Below are 22,609 nucleotides of genomic sequence, written 5' to 3'. Positions count from 1 at the left end.
AAAAAAAAAAAGCATCCGATATTTTATTGGATAAAATCTTACTGGATAATAAAGTCAGCAGGAAATCTCACAGGATGCTGAATTGAACAACTCAAACAACTCTGTAAGAAATCATCATTGTGGAGTATAGAAAGAAACCACCACCTAAAAAGTCTACTAAAATATTACCACTACTACAACCTTTCCAAACCAAAAGAACCACCATATGACTAGATACAAAATCATCACTGTTTGCAAAACTTATCTCTCAAGTTTCATAAATGGGCCATCAAGGGTGATATCGAAGACCCGTGATGAAGCGAGAACTCGTCCTCACGCCACCATCATATTATGATCGAATCCTGCTCCGGCTTGTAGTGGAGGAACCCTATTCACTCCAACATTGTGAAGCAACTGCTGTAGCCACCTCCTAGTTGTTTGGTCTTCCTGAGTACATGAAACCAGCAACACATCATGAAAACATACTATAAGGTCCAATGAAAGAATCATTAGCTTTGGAACCGAGAATCCCATGAAGAGAGTTTTTTCGTACACCAAGTCAACTCGCCCTCCCAAGCTACATCCAGTAGTGAAAGAGAGCGAGTCGGCGAAATGTACCCATGAGTAAGTACATGTACATAACTAACTTTTTCTAGTTACTACTCTTTTCTCTTCAAGGGTTCAATCTATGACTAAATTGATCAAGCAACCCAAACACATTTTACTAAATCATATGCATATTAATTCCATAAGTAGTACTTACACGAAGGCAGGTATTAAAAGTAGCATCTCTTAACATCTCCGGAAGACAGCTTCTTAGTGCATCACAAGCCCTGCTTTAATGGAAAGCCAGTTTTGTTAGAAACTTTGAACAAATAAAAGCAGCCACAACAGGGAAATTAGAGATAGGAAGGTTGAGAACAGCAACACTAAAAGATCATGGAAGTTGCACTCTACTTATCCAACCTCCGATTATCGGATAGACGAAGATAGCAACGAATAATGTGCTTCAAAAGGCGAGATGAGGGTTGCTCAGCCAGAGCTGCCACCATGTTCCCCAGAACTCGACCTACTGCAAAAAAGCGTTCCGCTGTGGTACAAACATAATCCAAACCCACATCATCCAAAAGAATTTTCTGAACTATAAAGGTTGCAACCTACAATACAAGAGCTTTTATTAGACAACCAAATATAAGATATTATATTATATTATATTATAGTATTATTTTGCATCCTACAATACAAGGATGCAACATTAACTAGCATGTAATATTTATGTATATTCACATTGTTCTATTAGTTCCAAAGAGGGGAAAAAGGAACAAGACAATAAGGTTCTTGAGAGAAAAGCTTATTCAAGTATTATAAGTATTCATTTACCATTTTATATCATGCCAAGATCACTCTATCAATGAAAATCTCATAGAACACATAAGTTGCAAAATATAGTGAAACACTTCTTGAATAGCATTCTATTGGAACAAGATAAAAAATGAAGCAGTAAATATCAACGAAATCAAAATTCATCCAAACAAAGTAATCTATTAAAAACAAATTGGCTAAAAACCAAGAACAAGTAAACTCAACTGTTTTTGACAATTCACTTCCCAGTTCCATAGTGCGAAGGCACAACGGAATTATTTCTGTTGAAAGAAGGAAACTTATAACTTCCGTATCATCAACCTGTGAATATCAACAGGAAAGTAATGATCACAATTGATAACAAAGAGGTACAATCTTATACATGTGACCGATGGCAGAAAAAAAATTCAACAATCATGCAAAGGGCTTAAAATAGTAGGGGAAATTTTATTCCCTAATTGATGAACTCATCCAAAGAAGTTGGATTTGTATGTCTCCATTAGGATATACCGAATTTTCAGATGCTGAACTTTGAAAATTAATAGATTTAATTGTAAATCTAACATAGGAAGCCACTGAAATAATCAACAAGTAGCTACTATTATTACTACATTTTTCTGTGTCACTTGTTAACTTCCATATGATTATCTATGACAAAGTTTTTTGTGGCAATACTTTTAGTACTTTAAAATTGTTCTCTTGTCAACATGAATGTTCCAATAAAAAAATTATTATACTTGCAATCAAGTATATATGCGTCCAACAACATTATCAGAAAGAATGCAGTACCTTCACTAAAGCACCAATGACACCAAGGCTAGTAAGCCTCAAATATTCAAATGGTCTTGACTTGCTTGTTGTATTAAGGAAAGGATACAAATATAGAGGTATATGAGCTGCCCATGAGAAAAAACAAGTTCAAAAAAATGAACAATTTTTTTTTGAGTTTAATCTGTTAGTGAGCCAGAAAATGCCAAGATGGATATGGGAATGTCAAAGCAAGCAAGAAAAATTTATATTCTTTAGTATAGATAGAAACTAATTATTGGACCAAAGACTTTCCAAGCAAAGCATCTTAAACCATTTTCTATTATGTATAAAAATGAATGAATTTTATTGGAGAGAGCAAGAGGCAAAAGTACAACTCATTGAGGAGAAGATATCCTCCAAAACCAAAACTTTTATCTTATATTTGATTGAAAATAGACTAGTAATTACAACAAACACACTAAATAGTGAAAAATGATAAAATAATAAGAGACATTACCATTGAGGAATAGCATCCTTGTATCAGGGTGAGATGCCACACACTGCATCAAGAACACAAAAAAGGAAAAGAAAACCTTAACAACATGGCATGAAAACAAGAAACATGGGCACAGAAAATATCCATGATACAAAATTTCATAGTACATTATTACAATCTCATCTCACCTGAAGAAGAGCAAGAGCATTGCACACTCGATTTGATTGAGCTGGAGTAAGATTTGGGGGCGAAAGAACAGGGTATATAGAAACTATTTCCTGGAAGCAAAAATCAAAGAAATTAGAAATTTCAAATTCTAGTAAATCACCACTTATGGAGAAAAAACAAATTGGAAAACCAGGTCCAAAGAACAAACATTACAATCTTGAATTCTTGATAGAAAACAATTCAATGCAAATAACATAATATACCTGTAAAAGCGCTGCAATGGTGCCAAAGGAATTCCACAGTAACAGAGCGAGATCTTGATATAACTCTCTCTTCTAAAATTCAATAAATTACTTGTGTCAGTGCAACAACAGTGTAAATTAATTACCAGAACAAAAAAAAAGAAGCTTAATCATAACACAAACATAACATCAAGAAATAATTTAAAAGGAAAAAACTTTATGGAAATAAAAATTAACCCATTTGCTGAAAAGTCAAAATCAAAACAATGCAGCTTTTTTGGTTAAGGATTTAATCCTTGTAATCCAACAGAAAGGAAAAAAACCGAGACTTTATTTTGTACCTTGGAGAGTTCGAGAAGAGCATTTTCTCGGAGATCGGGGTTGCTGAGTTCGAGAACAAGTTGCTCAGCAGCGATTTGGGAAACCTCAATCATCTTCATTGGCGATTGGCGATTGGCGATTGTGGATTGCGATGTTTATGAAATGTTTTTGCTACTGATTCTCACTTTTATACTAAGCTTTCTGCGTTTGTTTCGAAACATGCTTATTTGCTTACTACTCCCTCCAGGGTAGAATACGAGGGTATTATAGTCATTTCAATAATAACTAAAAGTCTAAATTCTAAAACATTTAAAAACAATAATTTATAATTGATTACGAAATTATCTATTTTTTTAGTTCTTATACAAAAAATTGGTTTTTTATTGGTCATATAAAATTTAAAATTCCCTAACATAACAAAATATAATAAATGTCTTTTACAGAAAAAAAAGAGGTATTCTAATTTATTAACTAAATTATTATTAATTTCAATCTTTAATTTTTTTTTTTAGTTTAGGGTTTCACAACAAAAAATTTTCTATATCTAACAAAAACACACAGCAAAACTAAAAAGGCTATGTTTTACAATATTACATTTCAATTTACCTTTTCTAGGATTTTACTAAAAAAAAAAACCTGATATACAAAAGTTTGGATGGGTCGATTGTTCAAACATACATCAATCTATTAAATTTAATGCATATTTCCAAATTTATTTAAGTAGTTTGTTTAGTATAACTTTTTTTTACTTAATTTCCCATTAAATTCAATACAAAAATTTATTGATATATAAGATTAAAAAAATTATATTATTGTCACATACAAATATCAAAGCAATGCTTCCTTATTTTCCACAAAACCCAAAAATAAAAAGAAAAAAAATCCTTCTAATTTCAATTGTAAAATAGGAAAAAAGGAAAAAAAGAACACATTATTGAAACAAGTTTTTTTCAGCCTCTTGTGTACATGCATGGCTACTATTTGTTTGTGTGGGATTATTCTTTTGGTGGAATTGTGATTGCTGGTAGCTTCAACATGAAATGTAGCCATGTCATTCAGGTTCTCAGATGATGCACTACAAGCAAATGGGGAATGTAAGTTCCATAGGAGGAATTGAAGCAGAGGCAGAAATGCTTGGCCAGGTAAAGTATATTTAATAAAAGTTGTTTGTTTTAGGGGTGAGCACGGGTAGCGGGTACCCGATTATTCATCCGAACTCGAACCAAACAAATCAAATTGGTTCTGGAACCGACGGGTAATCGGGTCCAACCCGAACCAAACCAATGACATTTGTTAATGATTGGTTCGGGTATCGGTTTTGGGGGCGCAGAACCCGAACCAACCCATATACCCGATCATAATTAATTAAATAAAATATATATATGACTTTTTATGTGTTTTTTAACTCATAATCCTAATTCTATTTCACTAATGTTTAGATTTTAATGTGTTTTGGTTTTAGCTTCTTTCAAAGATTATTCACTAGACTTTTGTATTTAACTTCTAATATTTCTATTGCATTTTTATATTTTCATTAGACAAGATTATTTACTATTAATATGTTTGGATTTTGATGAGTTTAGTTTTTAATGTATTTGATATTTAATATGTTTGCATTATTTCTGTTGATGTTACATGTTTATTGTATTTCTTGAATTTTTAAGATAAAAATTTGTCAATTTAGTTTTTTTTATGAATTTCAAAGTCATCGGGTACCCGCTACCCGAACCGAACTAATCCGCTCTTAATCGGTTTGGTTTGGTTCGGGTACAAGCACAAAAAAAACGTAAATCCGAACCAAACCAAACCAATTACTTTGTGATCGGTTCAATTCTAATTTTACATTGAATCCGAACCAAACCGACCCGTGTTCACCCTAGTTTGTTTGTTTCTAGATATAAATCATGATAAAAGAGTATATATATACATGTCAATTGCACTTAGACTTGGGAGATGTTGAGTCCTGTGTTTCAGGGCCAAAGAGGTAAATACATAGCTTACAAAATATTTCTATACTTGTAGAAGGGCAGATTGGCATGCATTTCTTGGTAACAAAGTTGGATTCAAGGTGGCTAGAGCTTTCATATCACTTTTCTATCCATCACTTCTTTCTTTGGCTACTTTTCATTCATTGTCAAATTCCAATTCCTAATATCCACCACACCTCCATACTAAACTACACTCTTCTCTTTATTGCCTTCATCTCCAACAGCAAACCTGTCCACAGAGTTAAACAAGTAAATATCAAAGCTCAATCAATGGATAGGGTGAAACAAGTTTAAAGAGAAGCGCACACTCACATATAGCATTGGTAATGAGGACCAACTCTAAGATAACCCTTGTATTCAATCTTGGCAGAAAAGGGTTTGAGTTGGAGCCTGACTCTGGCATAAGGAACAAGCTGAGGAAGATTTGACCCTTTCTCGTAAGCCCTTTCATCGAATTCCATCAATACATAGATCAAACTTTCTTTGCTAGTGTGGGGGCAACAAAAAATATTTGATACCATCCCACTGTTGTCCAAATCATCTATGGGCACTACTGCCACAAGCTTCTTCTTGGACAAGTCATAAATATACCACGTCCACCCCATTTCACCGAAGTCAACAATCAGAACATAATGGCTGCATCCCAAACAAAATACTTTTCGAGAACAAGCTTCAGGAACTGACGGAAAATTGCAATCAACTGCTTCCCAGCTGTTAGCCTTGACGTCATATGACATGAGCCACTGACGGTTATACTTATAATCAACATAATACAATACAATGCGGGTCTTCTGGTGACTCTTGTTGCTATCCTCCCAAATAAAGTAAGAGCTAGGAGTGCACGTGAGATCTGGCAAGAGAGCAGAATTGGGCACTTCCCTTTTTTCCCAAAGACCTGATTTTAGGCTATAGATCTCAACCCAATGTGCAGCTACTTCATGACCCCCAAAGATGTACAATTTGCCATCGTGTGGGACTATTAAGGGATTTGATCGATGGCAGAACATGCTTCCACATATACTCCAAACCCAAGTAGAATCCTTAAACTTGAGGCACCACAGGTTTGATGGGAAAAGATCGTCCAAACTCAAGTTCCATTCTGGTAAAAAAGTAGCCAAAAAACCACCTGCAAAGAAAAAGCAGTGACCAACAGAACAAAATCCTTGAGAAGTTGGTAACCGACTGTTGTCGACGAATAGATCATCTTTAAGTGGCCATTCAGGAGTTACACGTCCTGTTTCATCAAGTTTAATAGTGCCATCTTTCATAAAGTTGTCGTCATTGATAGCTAACATCCTGTGCTTGATGATACTAGTGAAGCTCCAACCAGTCTCGGTTTCCTCTGTTATCGAATCCCCATTTTCCACCAACATATATAAACGCTTTGGATCAGAAGAACCAGCATCCTTGAATTAGGGAAACAATTAACTATTAAATAGGAAAACAATCGGATTAGGTGGAATCTCAGGTGCAGTAGACTTCATTTGAAGTTGATAGTTAAGATCTGTTAGATGATTTGACTGATTTGACTAAATTTTCATCTAACAGCTCTCAACTATCAATTTCACCTGAAGTCTGACTGCATTTGAATTTCCACCGTCATATTATCTACGACAGAATTAAGTCACCATAAGTTTAGTGCAAGTAACTATTAAATAGAAAGCTCTGCAGTGTGATGATAATAAATAGAAACGCCATAGTTATCCAGTTAAGAGGATGCAGAAACGGACCTCAGGTTCAGATTTCTCGCATATTCCGTCAGCAACATCTCCCAAAACAGCACCTTGCAAAACCGCAACAACACTTCCCCACCAGCTGTCAAAATCCGCGTTCGATTCAGCAGTGTGCCCCCAAACCCTAATCTCATTGGCGGCCTTAGCCATCAGATTCTTGCCACCTTCAGTAACCTGTGTGCCCACCACAAAGGCACTGAAGCTGCAAGCATTCACAACAAAAGCTCCAACCTTAAAGGCCTTCGCTTTTTCCTCGATCCAATTGACGAAGAACCTTGCTCCCCAAGTTAGGTCATTGTAGGAGAAATCCCGTGCGGAATATAGGTTCCAAACTTCCGAAGTTGAAGCAACGAGGACGACGAGGTTCTCCTTGGGTAGGGATTCGGGCTCGTAATTCCGGGCATCTACGAGGTCCAAAACGACGCCTTTCGACTCTAACAAATCGCAGAGGCGCGTCGCTAGGGCTTTTGAAGTTCCGATTTGGGAAACGAATAGCATCTTGCCACGTGGATCGCGTTCGGGTTGTTCGGGACTGCGTTTGGGTTGCTCGAGATGGTGTGTTGTGAGGTTCTTTTCGTAGGGGCTGACGCGCATGAGACGAGACTTGCAGATTAAGAACAAGGTTGTGGCAGTGGCCGTGGCGGCGCTGACGGTGGAGAAGAGTGCGGGTGCCGACATATCTGCGGGTATGATTGGCATGTTGCTTTCTGTTTTAGCTTTTAGGTCACAACACTATCTTAGTGACTGGGCCACTTATACACAGTTTCTTAACAAAATACTTCTTTTTTGTTGAGGTCATAGGCTTCTTAGTGACTGGGCCACTTTACTTACTTGGTTTTTAGGTCACCAAACACTCCTTTAGCCGCTTTTTAATTTGAATATGGAAGTAAAAGAAGTGTTGAACTAGCATACGGGAAGATGGGTGCTTCATCTCGTTGTGGGATCAGAAAAAGCAGAATTCGGACTCTGCGAATTGTGTCCCTCAAAACGTAAAAAAAGAATTACCCAGAACAAGAAAAACGGAAGGTCCGAATTCCACGTTTCAGATTTCAAATTCCATTAGCTGCAAATTGGACCATGTGATCTGTGAAACAAAATTTTATGACCAAAGAACTCGCATGGTCCGAGTTGTTCTCCCTTTAGCTCAGAAAAAATTGTCTCACATTTTTGTCTTGTACACCATAATTCCATATCTGGGCAGATCACACCCAAGCCTTCCATATCTATAAATTTGAGCCCTTTTTTCGCCGCACCAAGCCGAAAAAGTAAATTTCGATAAAGAGAAATGGCAAAACTATGAATCAACTCTTTTTTTTTTTTTTAACAACTTATGAACTGATCTAACCCATGCAATGCATGAAATTTTAAAAAGTTTCTTATCAAAATACTCTTTTTTTCATGGTGGTCTGTTACTGAATGCTTGTTCGCATTTTTCGATCTATTGGAGTTGTTTTTCTTCAGCATGGGGAATAGTGGTAGAGATTTTAGAGCGGATGTTGGTAGAAATCGGAAGAGGGAGGCTAGTTTAATATTTAGTTGTTGAATCTTCTTCACATAGGTCGAATTCTCATATTTATTATTGTAATGCAATTGTCTGGGTTGACTTTTATTTCGAGCTGTGTGAGCATGAACTTGAGGGATTTTCCGGCTTTCTCATCTTTTACATTTTCAAATTCGACATGAAACTCAATTTATGGTTGTCTTGAGTTTTCGGTGAATATGGAACATATTTTATATATTTACTTCATCAATAATTGATATTATTAGACCACAAAAAATTATAACGGAATTCTGGTATAGAATATTGCGCTCTCTCTCTCAATATATTGTTTTCTATGCTTTGACAGAAATAGTTCAAAAATTTTGTGAATGTCATAGTGCATAGAATCACGAACGAAAACGAATTTTCATACACATAACTCACTCTCTTATGAGTATTCTAAATAATTTTACCATTATGATACATCATTAAATTTGTGGTATCTTCCACCACATCAAAAACACACTTAAACAACTCTCCTCTTCGCAATAAAATTGTACTGAATTTTACCTTATATAGGAAGAGCACTTAACACATTCCCCACGTATTGCATCTCCAAGCAATTAGATTCAAACACGTGTTACCACAACCCCACGTGTTGCATCTCCAAGCAACCAGTTTGAGACATATGTCATCACGCTCCTCACGTGAGTCAACACACTCCCCTCGCATTTTGGCAGCACGTTACCCGTGTGTTGAACCTGCCCTTTTGACATGTCCACCAATTCATAAATACACCAAATGCATTCATTTCCAACCAAAACACCAATAATATTTTCATATGGATTTGGATACTCTAAAGTTTGAATTTTACTTTAGAGAGTAAAGTGTGATCTTCTACCCTTGAAGTTTCTCTTTCATATTTATTCTTGATCCCACCTATAAAATAAATGGTGAGAGATCACACTTTATTCTCTAAAGTGAAATTCAAACTTTAGAGGATTCAAATCCTTTTCATATTATAAAAAATGAGCCTATGAAATTATCTTTTTTTTAGTTTTTATAAAAAAAATTGTTTTTTATTGGTCAGATATAATTATAGTTATTGAAATTGAACCGAACCGATCGATTTGATAAAAAAAAAAAAAGGTGAATCGGACTCTATACCGATTCAACTTGGAGTGAACTGTTAAAAACCAATCAAATTTGGTGAAAATCGGTTCAACCGAACTATTTGGAATTGAAATTTTGTTCGACAAGGTTCAAACCCCTATCCTCATAAAAAGAAGTATCATTCACAGTCACTAGGCTGTTATAATATTTGTTAATTTATATGCAAATTAATCTATATATATATATCATCAAATAATTTATTTTAATTTTAGTTATAAATTCACTCATTCTTAAATTAATTATATTTTTATTTAATAATAATTATAAACTCATTTATTTTTTTTTTATAATTATATAATGTCTATTAATATTATTTTTTAATAAATACTTGTAGTATATAATAGTATAATAGATATAAACTAATTAATAAATTATTAAAATTAAAAAATAATAGTTATTTTAATATAAAAACAAAATAAAAATATTTATGATAGAGTAAAAATAACAAAATATTTATTATTTCTGTTCCATATTATTTTAAAATAGCTTGATATTCTTAAAATATTAGTGAAACATGTATTTTAAATTTTAATTTTAATTTTAAATTTTTAACTATTTTTTATTTTTTATTTACATAGGACCGGATCAACCAGTTCAATCAATAACTCATCGGTTAAACCAATAATTTAATGATTTAGTAATCTAACCGATTTGATCATCGGTTCGATTCTGACAACTATGGATAAAATTTAAAAGTCTTTTATAATGGTATGACAAGTAAATGCTAACATAACAAAATATAATAGATGTCCTTTACAGAAAAAAAAAATAAAAATGAGGTAGTCTAATTTATTAACTAAATTATTATTAATTTCAATATTTAATTTGTTTTTTCTAGTTTAGCGTTTCACCAGCCAAATTTTTCTATTCATGTATTATATCTAACAAAAACACACAGCAAAACTAAAAGGTTATGTTTTACAATATTACATTTCAATTTACCTTTTCTAGGATTTTACTCAAAAGAAGTATTACACAATAAAAAAAAAATCTGATATACAAAAGTTTGGAGACTGATTTTTATGGTTATGGAACTAATGAGTGTGTAGTCATCTATTATGGAGTATTGGGGTGCTTAACTACAGTGTGGGGGCAGCTTTTTGTGACATTAGGCAGGAGCAATTCGGATGGTCCGAATTGCTGAAGAATAAAATATATGGTGCAAATCAGATGGTCCGATTTGCAAGGAGCAAAAATTTAAATTTTAGATGGTGCAATTCAGACCGTCCGTTTTATTTTTTTTTTAATAAATTGAAAAAACAATTCGTAGGGTCCGATTTGATTATTATAAGATTATTTTGAGGGGGAGGAGGAGGCAGATCGGACCCTGCGATCTGTGATAGCAATACGGACCGTCCGATTTGTAATGGAGAATTCGGACGGTCCGATCTGTCCTTACCTGATCCCACACTGTTGTAAAGCACACACTCTCTCCATAAACCCGTACTACTCCACACCCTTTTCCATAATAAAAATAAAAAGCGAAGTTTGGATGGGTGGATTGTTCAACATAAATCAATCTATTAAATTTAATGCACATTTCCAAAATCATTTAAGTAGTTTGTTTAGTATAGTTTTTTTTTTTTTTTACTTAATTTCCCATTAAATTCAATACAAAAATTTATTGATATATAACATTAAAAAAATTATATTATTGTCTTAGACAAATATCAAAGCAATGCTTCCTTATTTTCCACAAAACCCAAAAATAATAAGAAAAAAATCAAGTTCTAATTTCAATTATAAAATGGGCAAAAAGGAAAAAAGAACACATTATTGAAGCAAGATTTTTGCAGCCTCTTGTGTACATGCATGGCTACTGTTTGTTTTGTGTGGGATTATTACTAGTCTTGTTTTCTTTTGGTGGAATTGTGATTGCTGGTAGCTTCAACATGAAACGTAGCCATGTGATAATCTCAAAAGTGAGTATAATGGCACCCAAAAACGCAATGATTCCAATGTATGCCCATTTCCATCCAACTCCTCCTTTCAACATTGAAATCCCTTTGAATATGTTTATGACTATGATTGCAAGTAGTCCATAGCCAAGAAAATGATGGTACATATTCCAGTATTTCCTATAATCATCAGTAATCTTTGGCTTTAACCGAAATGCCAACATCTGAAAATGCACAAAATTCACTACACTAGATTAGTATGCATGCTTCAATACAAAAATACAGGGTATGCCTAGATGTGGCTAAAAATGAGCCAAATTCGTTAGGCCGGTCCGCTAAGCCCATCAAAAGGCAGATATTTTAAGCCCGCCAAACTCGTACTGCCAAATTCGGGGAGGGGGGTGGTTTGGTAGTACGTAACAGCTTGCCAGACCAGATTATTTATTTATTTATTTTATAAAAGAAGAGTGAATACTGCAAAAATATATATAAAGAAAATTACAAATTAGAATTTTCATACACACCACTTTCACCTTTTGCCTTTTTTATTCTTTTTCTTTTCATCTTTTTTGTTATTTTTCCTTTTCCAAACACACACTGTGCCTAACTCAGTTTATCATAATTAAACTAGTTTTTGTATCAAATGTCTCTATATTTTTGTATAATAACAATATCTAAGCAGATAAAATAGAGACAATAAGAACAATTTAAATCGTTTTTCTTAATATTTCATTTTATTGTCTGTAAATCGAAGCCTCAAATCACCCTAAATAATTAAGGTTTAATTACTCTGTTGGTCCCTATAGTTTCGTGAAATTTTCAATTAGGTCCCTATACTTTTTTTCTTTTTAATTGGGTCCCTACACTAAATTTTTTTTTCAATTAAGTCCCTTTTAGTAGTAATTGGCTTAATTTTATAGGGACCCAACTAAAAAAAAAATTGGTATAAAGACCTAAATAAAAGGAAAAAAAAAAGTGTAGGGACCGAATTAAAAAAAAAATTTGATGTAGGGACTCAATTAAAAGAAAAAAAAGTATAGGGACTTAATTGAAAATTTCGCGAAACTATAGGGACCAACAGAGTAATTAAACCAATAATTAACTACTAATGTCATAACTATTTACTATAATATATCATTATTCTGAAATTTTATTGGTTAAATCTGCATAAAAATTAGCTTCATCTTACATACAACTATATATGTGCATGCATGGCTTTATTAAGATATAAATTGTAGAAATCAAACTATAGACAAAAAAGAGAGAGAAGAAGAATATTACTTGGATTGTGCTAAATGTGAAAATGAGAATGCCAAAGGTTCGATGCGTGTGGAAGGTGTAATACTCTGAAGATCTTCCAAGACTAAGACCAATAGCCCAACCAGCAGTGCCAATTAGAAAACCAGTTAATTGGAAACCAACGTGGATATTGAACCAAACTTTGTCCCAAATAAATGGAAACACTCTAAAGTACCGAGCTATTATTACTCCAATTGGTAGTAGTGTTCCCCACCCTATGATGTTTAGAACTCCATGCACCTGATTAATTCATTCAATTCCAACCACAAAAAACATTACTTATGTATATATGTATTGTATGTCTCTACAAAGCACACAAGCAAAGAATTTATTCTCAATATATAATACCCATTACTATTGTTTATTGATGATGCATGCTTACTGGGTATAAATATACAAATAATGAGGTATATGAAATAAAAAAGTAAGGTTCATGATATGAATACACTTGTAGGTCTTAAGAAGAAAAAAAAAAGCAACATTAATTATAAATTTGAAGAATCCATCATGCAAAGATATGTATGTAAATTTAGAAGGAAAAAAAAAGTTATAAATCAAATCATATTAAACGTTATATCAGTTGTATTATTTGAACATATACGGAGATGTCTTTATGTAAAGATAACAACTGAGAACCATTAGATGATTTGATATGTCTAACTAAATTATCTAACATAATACAATGCAACATCTTGGTTATGATTTTCACATGAAGACATCTGTAGCCACCTCGGAATATAAAGGTGATAAGAAACTTACTGATCTAAGGAATCTCCGGTTCTGACCATAGCTTTGGCCATCGGGAGAAGTGATGTTAATTGTCTCAGTGCTATCCACATTCTGAAGGGTGACTCTGTGCTGCAATGGTTGGTCACCATTAACATCATCTCCAACTTGCCACACATGGTTAAGCCTAGTTATGTTATACTCTGGAAAAGGAAGGATCAACTTTGCATACAGAGTAGTGCATTGCTTAGTGCCATTGCTCCATGCTTGCTTATCCAACACATTTAGCCCAAACTCCGATGGAGACGTCGGCCAAAGCCTGCAACCCTTTCTTGTCTCTTTGGTTACGTCATACGTGTGCACATCCGTCGTCCCCTTGTTGTGTTTGATGGCTATGATGGCTTTGGTTCCCACCATCTGTGGCTTCTTTCCTGGGTTCACACCCCATGCTACCCACCTATTTGCATAAATACAAGTTTTGAATCCGATATGTTCTTATAATTAATAAGAAAAAAGATTAAAGACAAATGTTAGGTGAGTAAATTTTTCTTATATCATTTGCATTATATTTGAGCCAACATTAACATTTTTCTTTATAGAAAATGAAATTTAACATTAGGGATGAAATAGACCAGACACAATCTAAGTTTTGACCCGACCTATCTTTTCATAAGCCTGATTAACTTGTGAGCATATATAATGATAGCCACCATAGACTCCAACATATATAAATAGTTATGTTATAATTAAAAAATGCAATGAATAAGGTTTAAACTTTTAATCATCAATGAACAAAAAAAAAAGTTATAACTAATGAACTACTTATTTTAATGATAACAATGAATAAATTTGATTGCATTCATAAGATAATAATATAAAACAACTGTATGTTAATGACTTGGTACATTGGAATTAAACACTGATATGCATATCAGACTAGAAGTATTCATGCATCATATAATAATAACTACCCACCCTTCATAGTGTCTGAGCTTTGCCCGGAAAAAGATCTCAATGAGTGTGCCATTGACGGTGGTGGTGTTGGTGCTGTTGTTGGTGGTGGTCAAATTGCTGTAGTTCCAGGCAAACTCGGCGTCTAGAGTGCGCAATTTCTTGCAGCCTGATACATTGAATTTCCTTGCTTCAAGTTGATCAGCAAAGTCATCACTGCAGTATAATAGAGGATTTGTTGGACCATAATTGTTATCACCAAATGCAACAATGGAGAGAAAACCCAAAACCAAAATGGTTATTAGTAGTGGTAAGGTAGTTTTAGAAGAAGATGCCATGCTTTGTTGGCCTTTGTTCATCATCTTTGTTTCTTTTTCTTTTGGTTTTTTATGGTAAGAGGGAATATATATATAGATAGAAAAATCAGTACTTTAAGTCTTTCTTTGGTGTAACAGAGTTTTATAACAGCTATGTTCTTTCTTTTTTGCTTTTTCTCTTTTTCTCCAAAGAGATTGGCAAGATACTTCCCCATCCAAGAGGATAAGAATTTATACACCTAATATAATTCACCAATATATGTTAGGTACAAAAGTCCTTTTTAATTACCAAAATTAGAGTGTTGTTTATTGTCAAATTAATTAATATTAATTCACCAATATATGTATATACTTTGAACACATGATTATAACTATCATCGTGTATCATTTAATCTGCAAACACTTATGTTATTCTTAGATTTTAATATAATCTTTGTTCTATTATCAAACTAACTCTTTTTTGTTTTATCTTCCAATTAAGTGATAATAAATATAGCAACCACGTTTAAGGTTGCATTGAGTTAGCATCCATAGATACCATAGAACATAAATATGTTTGATTACATTGAAACAAAAACATAAAAAATAAGACATAAGTATTATATCTTAATGTGTCATGTCTTTAAAAAGATAAATGAAGCAAGCTAGGTCGTGTATCACATTGAATCGTTTTCTCAGAACACTTTCTGAAAAGAGAAACTAAAGAATACAGGAATATGGAGATTATTATGCTTACGTGATAGGTGGGAAACTCTCTCAAACATGCCCTGAGATCCTGAAACAGTAAGTTGCTGATACATAAATGTATTCATTCCTTTAAGAGGGAGCCACCTACGTTTCATTTCATGCAAATCTTGTATTGGATAATTGGAATACGAGACAAAGTGGCTGCTCATCTTTATCCATAATTCCATATATACCCACGTACCAAAATATTCAGCTACCTAAACCCATAAGAGAAAAATAAGAAAGAAATGATTCAGCTAACAAATAAACAAATACTTTATAAAAATGATACCTTTCTTTATAATTGCAGTAAGTACTTAGTAAGGAGAATATCTATAAGATAAAATGTTCTTCTTCTTCTTGCTCTTCTTCTCATACATCACATAAAATGATAAAAGGTACAATACAGTATCTAACAAATAAAATTATATTTGTAGAAATTAATTCCTATACAGTAAAAGTGACTCTGAGGAGGCACTGCAGTGAAATGCAGTTCACATATTTTTTGTGAAAGAAGAGAGAAAGGAACAAACAATAATATGATTTCAAAGATTAGAAACTTATGATTTTATTGAAGAATTTATCTGACTTCGGAAATCAGATAAAAGGTTGAAGAATATAACTTCATTTTGTTTTTTAACATGTCCTGAAGTTTCCAGATGATTCTTGCAGCTAAGATTACTTGGGCCTCATCTCCATATTCAATTCTTGATAGAAATCACCATTTATCACCTTCACACTTTTTGATGCAAGAGCTTGAACCATTTTCCACCTTAATTACCCTTTGAGGGGCAGATGCAGAAGGCCAAGAAAAACTGACTTTAACTCGCAACAAGGACATCTTCCAGAAGAACATTGCAACCGATAAATTGAAATGCTAATAAGTTACCACTTTTACATGGAGTTAAATACAGAACCCACAAATAACCCTGTCTTGCTGTATATACATAATTCATAAATGAATAATACTCCTGCCACATATACTCTCCTGAGATCCCTCTCTTTATCAATAGGTGATCCTGTACAGCATAATTCCATCATTTATTGAACATTTCATGCCTCGTTGCAATGTGGTATCTGAAAATTTTGCTTGATAGAGGTACCCTCTTAAATGATAGGGATAGAGGAAAAGATGATTGTCAATGCAATCCCCCAAGGCTGCTTTCTGGCAAAATCATATATTGAAGATGTCATTACACTCATGCTTGGCACGACGTTACCAATAGTCTTGGCATGAGCAGCTTCCATCCTCAAAATAATGAAATCTATTTGAATCTCTCACTATTATTTTTCTTTGAACAATCTTTGATATATATTTCATGGCGGTGTGACAATCTACGCAAGTTCTTAAATTTTTATAAACCTTGATAGGAGTTCCTGGAGGGGTTGAAATGATTCCAAAGGCAACGGCAAGCTTCTCACTGTGGTAAACAAGGTTTTGCTCTTTCTGCTCCTCCTCCACATCCCGTAGCACAAAGTTTGTGTCCGGAATATAGCCTTTCTCCTTCATTTTCTTTGAGATTTCTCCTAGGAATGCATGAATATCACATATTTTGGAGTGGGATGTATCTCCTACCTGGAAGACATGCACCTGTCTCTTGATCTCAGTCCAGCTCTTACCCGGCTTCTTCACTATTCCCCTACTTTCCATAGTCTTTCTAACCTTGGCTTCCTCAGTCCACAGACCGGCATTAGCGTAAATATTAGCTAAAGTGATGTACGTAGCTGGGTCCTCTGGCTCTATCTCGAATAATGCATTTGCTGCCCTTTCAGCCAATTCAAGGTTTCCATGTATTCTACATCCTCCAAGTAAGGCTGCCCAAAGGAACTTATCAGGTTTTATTGGCATTTTATCAATGATATCCTCTGCCTCTTTAAACCGTCCAGATCGTGCCAATAAATCAATAACACATGCATAATGATCTGCAGTATGCATCAACCCATGCTTCTCCTTTATTGAATGGAAATATTTTAAACCCTTGTCCACTAACCCAGCATGAGTACAAGCAGAAAGAACCCCAACAAAGACAACTTGATCGGGCTTAGTACCCGATCGAAGCGATAATTCAAATAACCGAAGAGCTTCGTCTGGTTGACCATTCTGAGCATAACCAGCAATAAGAGAAGTCCATGATACCAAACCTGGCCGAGGCATTTGGTTGAACACCCTTCTGGCATTTTCAATATTCCCACACTTTGAGTACAAATGAACAAGTGCACTCACGGCATACGAACACGGGTCACACCCTATTCGGACCATGTAACTGTGAACCTCCTTTCCTAAGTGTTCAACGGCATGGCCAGCACATGCATTTAAAACTCCAGCAAATGTATACTCATTTGGCCTAATGCCTGACCCCATCAACTCTCTGAATAAGGAAAATCCCTCTTCCTTTCTTCCATCTTCAAAACATCTATGAATCATGGTAGTCCATGAAACTACATCTTTGTTTGCCATCTTATAAAAGATACCCCTAGCTTCATTCAAGCTCCCACATTTGCCATACAAATCCAAAAGTGCACTCCAAACTACCTCGTCCGAGTCCAAACCAGTTCGTGTCAAGTAGCCATGAATCTCCTTCCCAAGACGCAAACACAGAATCGCAGCTGAAGCAGCCAGAGCACTGGACAAGGTGAACTTATTCGAATTCGAACTCTCGTGATTCTGCATGCTTCTAAACAACTCCAGAGCTTCCCAAGGACAACCATGCCTGACATAACCAGATATTACAGCATTCCAGGAGAAGTTATCTCTTTGGGGCATTTCATCAAACAGTTTTCTAGCTTGATGAAGGCGTCCAATTTTGGCATACCCAGCAATCATGGTGTTCCAAGAGCACAAATCCCTGTGAATCATTTCATCAAACAGCTTCTGGGCATCACCGAGGCTGCCACATTTGGAATACAAATCAAGCAAACGATTTGAGATGGAGATCCCAGGAACAAACTCGGAAGCTTTGGTGTGAGCATGGACCATTTTACCCTCTTGGAGAGCTCGATGGCGAACGCAAGCGGCAATGAGGGTGGAGTAAATGCGAGGGGAGGGTCGATGAATTTGGTGGAGCAACTCAATGGCTTCGTTGAGACGGTTTTGTTGACACAAAACATCGATGGCCTCTTCGAGTTTGTTACCATCGCAACGTTCATTGAATCGAGACTGAGTAAGACTCTGACTTTTCAGGAATGAAAAGCTCCTCTTGAAATTTCTGAACTTGTGCATCCCTCTTTCCTCAACACCATAACAAATTGATCTTACCAATTTCTTCAGTAGTTTAGTTAGTAGCTCTGTTACCGCTCGCAGCGCTTTCAACAGAGACGAAGTAGACGAACCGTGCAGTAGCAAGGAGAGGGACGCGGGTGAGGTGACCGAGAGAAGAAGCACTGAAGAAGCATTGAAGATTGAAGAATAAATCAATAAAATTTTTAAAAATAAAACTCACGAAGCACTGATGCAAGCAAGCAGTGGCTAGTGAGGGAGGAGCAGAGGAGTGGTTACCGTAGAGGTGAGCAACGGCGACGTCAGCAGAGGCCCCAGACAGAAGACGCGAGCCGACAAGATGAGCGACGGCGATGTGTCCGACCAGAGATTCCACGGCGAGGAGAAGAGGGTGAGTGGCAGCTGGTGGTGGCTGGCTGATGAGTGTGACAAGTTTGAATCGTGGGGAGGTTCGATTACGGTCAAGAGAAACTGTTTTGTTTTTTTTTTTAAATTAAAACGACGTAGTTTAGGGATTTAATCCTGAACCAGATAACTCTCAAAATCCGGACCGGTTTATGCAGTTCACCGATTAATTGTCAGTTCAACCAGACAACCCTAAAAAACGAGACTGATTTATACAGGTCAATCGATTAACTGTCAGTTCAATTGATTTTTTTTTTATTTTTTGAAAGGTGGTTTTTTAGGTAAATCAAATCGATTAAAAAATTGATTTTCGATTAATCTAGTTGAATCAACCGATCTAATTCAATTTTTCATAACCATGATTTTTTATCCGATGAAATAAAATTTAAATAAATCAGGTTAAATAATACTAAAACTTGAGATAGACAAGAAGATAAAAACAAAGAATTATTTAATTGTGTATATTTTTTATACATTATATAAAGAACAATACACTTATTTATACAAAATTGACTATAAATACAAAATAATTAAAACAATAAAATTTTTTAAGTAATTTCATTAATTGTCAGAAGATAAGTTAGCATAATTAACTTTGGTTTTAGAAGAAATATGAATAAGTTGTGAATGTAACAAAATGAAAAAAAAGGTGTGATAAAGAAATTTATTCTATTTATATAGTTGAATTTATTTTCTTATAGACTGGTGTAATTTTTTTTTTTTGGTGTTGTCATGGGTAAGAGAAAAAGGATGGTTTAATATGCTCCTCCAAAGGTAGTAAAAGGATTAAAGTTAAACCGAAGGATGAAAAGGTCAAGAACATCAAACTTGAAAAGATTAAAGTAAAAGAATTGAGGAGATAAAAGATTTGGTAAATATATCTACTAATTGTGTCGGCCCAAAAAAATTTATAAATTCATAAAATTTTATTTTTAAAAATTAAAGTTAGTAAATATTATATTATATTTATTGTGAAATAAATTATTTTAAAATAAAAATAATACTCTATAATATAAAAATTATTAATTCAAGTATAAAAATATGATATTTTATTACTAATTTCATTCTAAAATATTTATTTTAATTATAAACAAGTTTGAATCGAATTAGATCATCTTAAGTATAACCTGAATTCAATCCAAAAATAATATCAGATAAAAATGATAAATTTAAATTTGACAAAATATGTCTCAAATTCAAATCAAATTTTGAGTTGAATTGAATCTTGATTTGAGTGATTCTTTACATAAAACATAGATAAATTAACTCACAATTTTAACATTATACACCAATAATTATCATTTATTATTCCAAAAAAAAACTTATAAAAAGACTAATTAATCGAACAAGAAAAAATAATTTGTTCTTTTTTATTAATAAGAGATGAATGGTCTAATTTTTAAGTGATTAGAAACTAAATATAGTATTTACTTTTGCAAAATTAGCTCTTAACTTTTAGATTTTTATTTTCATCTGGACTTTTTAAAATGATTATTTTGAAAAATGGAGAATACATTTTTGAAACTTAAATTATATTTTTTTATGTGAAAATTAATTTTAAAATAGTTATAATAGAAAATTAAATTCTTTACTATTATGTTATTAAAATGGCTTATATACAATTTTTAGTTATTAAATTATGATTAATTTTATATTAATTTCATCTGATATAATGGATCTTTTGTATATGAGAGAACATTAATATGTACAATAAACTTCAATTAATTATTAATACTAAATTTTATTTTTTTTTATATTCAACAGGATTTGTGCTAAAAAAACGAAACTAAACACAATTGTTTTTAAAAAATAAACTTTTTTTATATCAGCTGAAAATAAAATAGAAATTTCACTAATACGAGACTGGTACAAAACAAAATAAGCGCCATGAGAGTGTCTTAAATTGCCTATTCTATCTGTGTAGTTGTTATCTTCTCTGAACACATACTTTAAAACCACAGTCTAGTTTTAGTCTATCAAATGTAAAAGATCGTTATAATAAATGCAACAACATAAGAATCCTTAGTCCCATCCTCTAACAAAACTCTAAAGCAATTCTATAAGATTGCATTTATTCACGAGATAAGACACTGAGACAAGGATATAGAGACACAAAATCATGTTTGATAAAAGAGACATAAATAGAAATAATGTGTTCAGAGACACTGAATTAGTATATCTTGTGCCTTGAGACACTAACAAAAGACACAACTTATTTTTTATTTTTTCTTTTTATTACTTTTGTTAATTTTTTATAATTATATTTTTTGTTATTATATTTTTCATCTCAAATTTTTTGAATGAAAAAAATTAGAATAAATTGAATTTTCATAATTTATTCTAATTTATCACCAAACAGAATATAAAACACAAAATTTTGTATCTTTGTCTATTAGTATCTTATTCTATTCTCATTGTCTTGTCCTGTGCAGTTCTCGTAAACAAACCCAGCCTAAACGCTTGTTCACAAAATCTATTGCCATCGGATATTCCTTTGCGAAACAAAAACTTCCATGGAAACAAACATTGGGCCTTCTTGATGATTCTCAAAAATTCGACCATTGTTCTGAGCTTATAAATTACAATAAGATAACACAAAAAAAGGGATAAGATACTCTATTATAATAGCGAGTAACCTTTTTTGATCCAGTCCAAAACTTGAGCATTCTAAAAAAATAGTGAAGATTATTAATTTTTGTACTAATCCAAATTAATTTTATTATCTATTATTATTATCATTATTAAAAATTGATAAACATGTTGTATTGTTATTGTTATTGCATATTAATTATTTATTAATAATAATAAATAATTAATAGTGACTAATTTTAGTTACTAATATTCATAAGTAAATGAATCACAAAAAAAAATATCCATAAATAAATAATATTTGTTCTAGAAAAATCTCTAATAGAATGAAGGAAATGTTGTCTGGTGTTTCTCATATTCCTTTTACCAGTGACCTAGGTAAATACTTGGGGATGAACCTTAATCATCCTCGAGTTGCTAGGTCTGTTTTTTCGCACTCTTTAGAGAAGATCAAGAATAGGCTGGCTAGTTGGAAAGGTCGACTCCTAAACAGAGCAGGCAGGCTTTGCTTAATTAAATCTATTGCTTCTTCTCTTCCTATTTACCAGATGCAAGTGACACTTTTTCCTACTTCAATTTGTCAAAAGATTGATTCTGTACTTAGACAATTCTTGTGGAAGGGAAAGGTGGGGGAGTGTTGCTTAAGCTTGGTCAAGTGGAACAAAGTTGTCACTCCAAGAAAATATGAAGGTTTGGGAATTAGAGATACTCAATGTGTGAATTTTGCTTTATTAGGAAAGCTTGTTTGGCAATTACTGGATAATAAAGACAAGCTTTTGGTAAGGATTA

The 22,609-nt window shown here is 33.4% G+C and overlaps 3 protein-coding genes and 1 pseudogene across 11 annotated transcripts; all 4 read right to left on the bottom strand.

The window, feature by feature from the left end:
- Positions 1–4: 4 nt before the first annotated feature.
- On the bottom strand, positions 5–3,563 carry LOC107609748 (uncharacterized). Of its 8 annotated transcripts, none has more exons than XM_016311768.3 (9): positions 3,339–3,563; positions 3,019–3,090; positions 2,776–2,865; positions 2,609–2,651; positions 2,131–2,237; positions 1,567–1,662; positions 946–1,136; positions 743–815; positions 5–426 (listed from the first exon to the last, which is right to left on the bottom strand). In XM_016311768.3, the coding sequence occupies exons 1-9, from the start codon at positions 3,435–3,437 to the stop codon at positions 313–315; spliced, it is 885 nt and encodes a 294-aa protein (XP_016167254.1). In that variant the 5' UTR covers positions 3,438–3,563; the 3' UTR covers positions 5–312. The 8 variants fall into 8 exon arrangements, with proteins under 8 accessions (XP_016167254.1, XP_016167255.1, XP_088348692.1 ...); XM_016311769.3 differs by having other exon boundaries at positions 743–812; positions 3,339–3,546; XM_088492566.1 differs by having other exon boundaries at positions 743–812; positions 937–1,136; positions 3,019–3,087; positions 3,339–3,546.
- Positions 3,564–5,223: 1,660 nt separating this feature from the next.
- LOC107609453 (uncharacterized) lies at positions 5,224–7,814 on the bottom strand. The gene is made up of 3 exons (XM_016311441.3): positions 7,037–7,814; positions 5,619–6,712; positions 5,224–5,535 (listed from the first exon to the last, which is right to left on the bottom strand). Exons 1-3 carry the CDS (start codon positions 7,736–7,738, stop codon positions 5,490–5,492), a joined length of 1,842 nt encoding a protein of 613 aa, XP_016166927.1. The 5' UTR covers positions 7,739–7,814; the 3' UTR covers positions 5,224–5,489.
- Positions 7,815–11,299: 3,485 nt separating this feature from the next.
- LOC107606551 (cytochrome b561 and DOMON domain-containing protein At5g35735) lies at positions 11,300–14,981 on the bottom strand. The gene is made up of 4 exons (XM_016308603.3): positions 14,591–14,981; positions 13,649–14,072; positions 12,872–13,129; positions 11,300–11,814 (listed from the first exon to the last, which is right to left on the bottom strand). The coding sequence occupies exons 1-4, from the start codon at positions 14,926–14,928 to the stop codon at positions 11,509–11,511; spliced, it is 1,326 nt and encodes a 441-aa protein (XP_016164089.2). The 5' UTR covers positions 14,929–14,981; the 3' UTR covers positions 11,300–11,508.
- Positions 14,982–15,885: 904 nt separating this feature from the next.
- LOC107624660 (pentatricopeptide repeat-containing protein At4g37170 pseudogene) lies at positions 15,886–19,364 on the bottom strand (annotated as a pseudogene). The gene is made up of 2 exons (XR_015892186.1): positions 19,106–19,364; positions 15,886–18,990 (listed from the first exon to the last, which is right to left on the bottom strand). The product of XR_015892186.1 is annotated as a pentatricopeptide repeat-containing protein At4g37170 pseudogene (transcript).
- Between the last annotated feature and the right edge of the window lie 3,245 nt (positions 19,365–22,609).

The sequence above is a fragment of the Arachis ipaensis genome, chromosome B7 (assembly GCF_059453495.1).
Source record: "Arachis ipaensis isolate K30076 ecotype BB chromosome B7, ASM5945349v1, whole genome shotgun sequence".
NCBI classification, from domain to species: domain Eukaryota; kingdom Viridiplantae; phylum Streptophyta; class Magnoliopsida; order Fabales; family Fabaceae; genus Arachis; species Arachis ipaensis.
Note: the sequence above shows the minus strand (reverse complement) of the source record. Positions and strands in the feature narration are given on the sequence as shown.

Excerpts from the sequence above, each read along its gene's own strand:
- LOC107609748 (XM_016311765.3), bottom strand. The coding sequence starts at position 3,437 with ATGAAGATGATTGAGGTTTCCCAAATCGCTGCTGAGCAACTTGTTCTC. Across the intron at positions 3,091-3,338 it reads CTCTTCTCGAACTCTCCAAG|AAGAGAGAGTTATATCAAGA; the intron begins GTACAAAATAAA and ends ATTGAATTTTAG. Across the intron at positions 427-742 it reads CTTTTAATACCTGCCTTCGT|GAAGACCAAACAACTAGGAG; the intron begins GTAAGTACTACT and ends TCATGTACTCAG.
- LOC107609453 (XM_016311441.3), bottom strand. The coding sequence starts at position 7,738 with ATGCCAATCATACCCGCAGATATGTCGGCACCCGCACTCTTCTCCACC. Across the intron at positions 6,713-7,036 it reads GCGAGAAATCTGAACCTGAG|GATGCTGGTTCTTCTGATCC; the intron begins GTCCGTTTCTGC and ends CCCTAATTCAAG. Across the intron at positions 5,536-5,618 it reads CCTCATTACCAATGCTATAT|GTTTGCTGTTGGAGATGAAG; the intron begins GTGAGTGTGCGC and ends CTCTGTGGACAG.
- LOC107606551 (XM_016308603.3), bottom strand. The coding sequence starts at position 14,928 with ATGATGAACAAAGGCCAACAAAGCATGGCATCTTCTTCTAAAACTACC. Across the intron at positions 14,073-14,590 it reads AAGCTCAGACACTATGAAGG|GTGGGTAGCATGGGGTGTGA; the intron begins GTGGGTAGTTAT and ends TTATGCAAATAG. Across the intron at positions 11,815-12,871 it reads TCACATTTAGCACAATCCAA|ATGTTGGCATTTCGGTTAAA; the intron begins GTAATATTCTTC and ends GTGCATTTTCAG.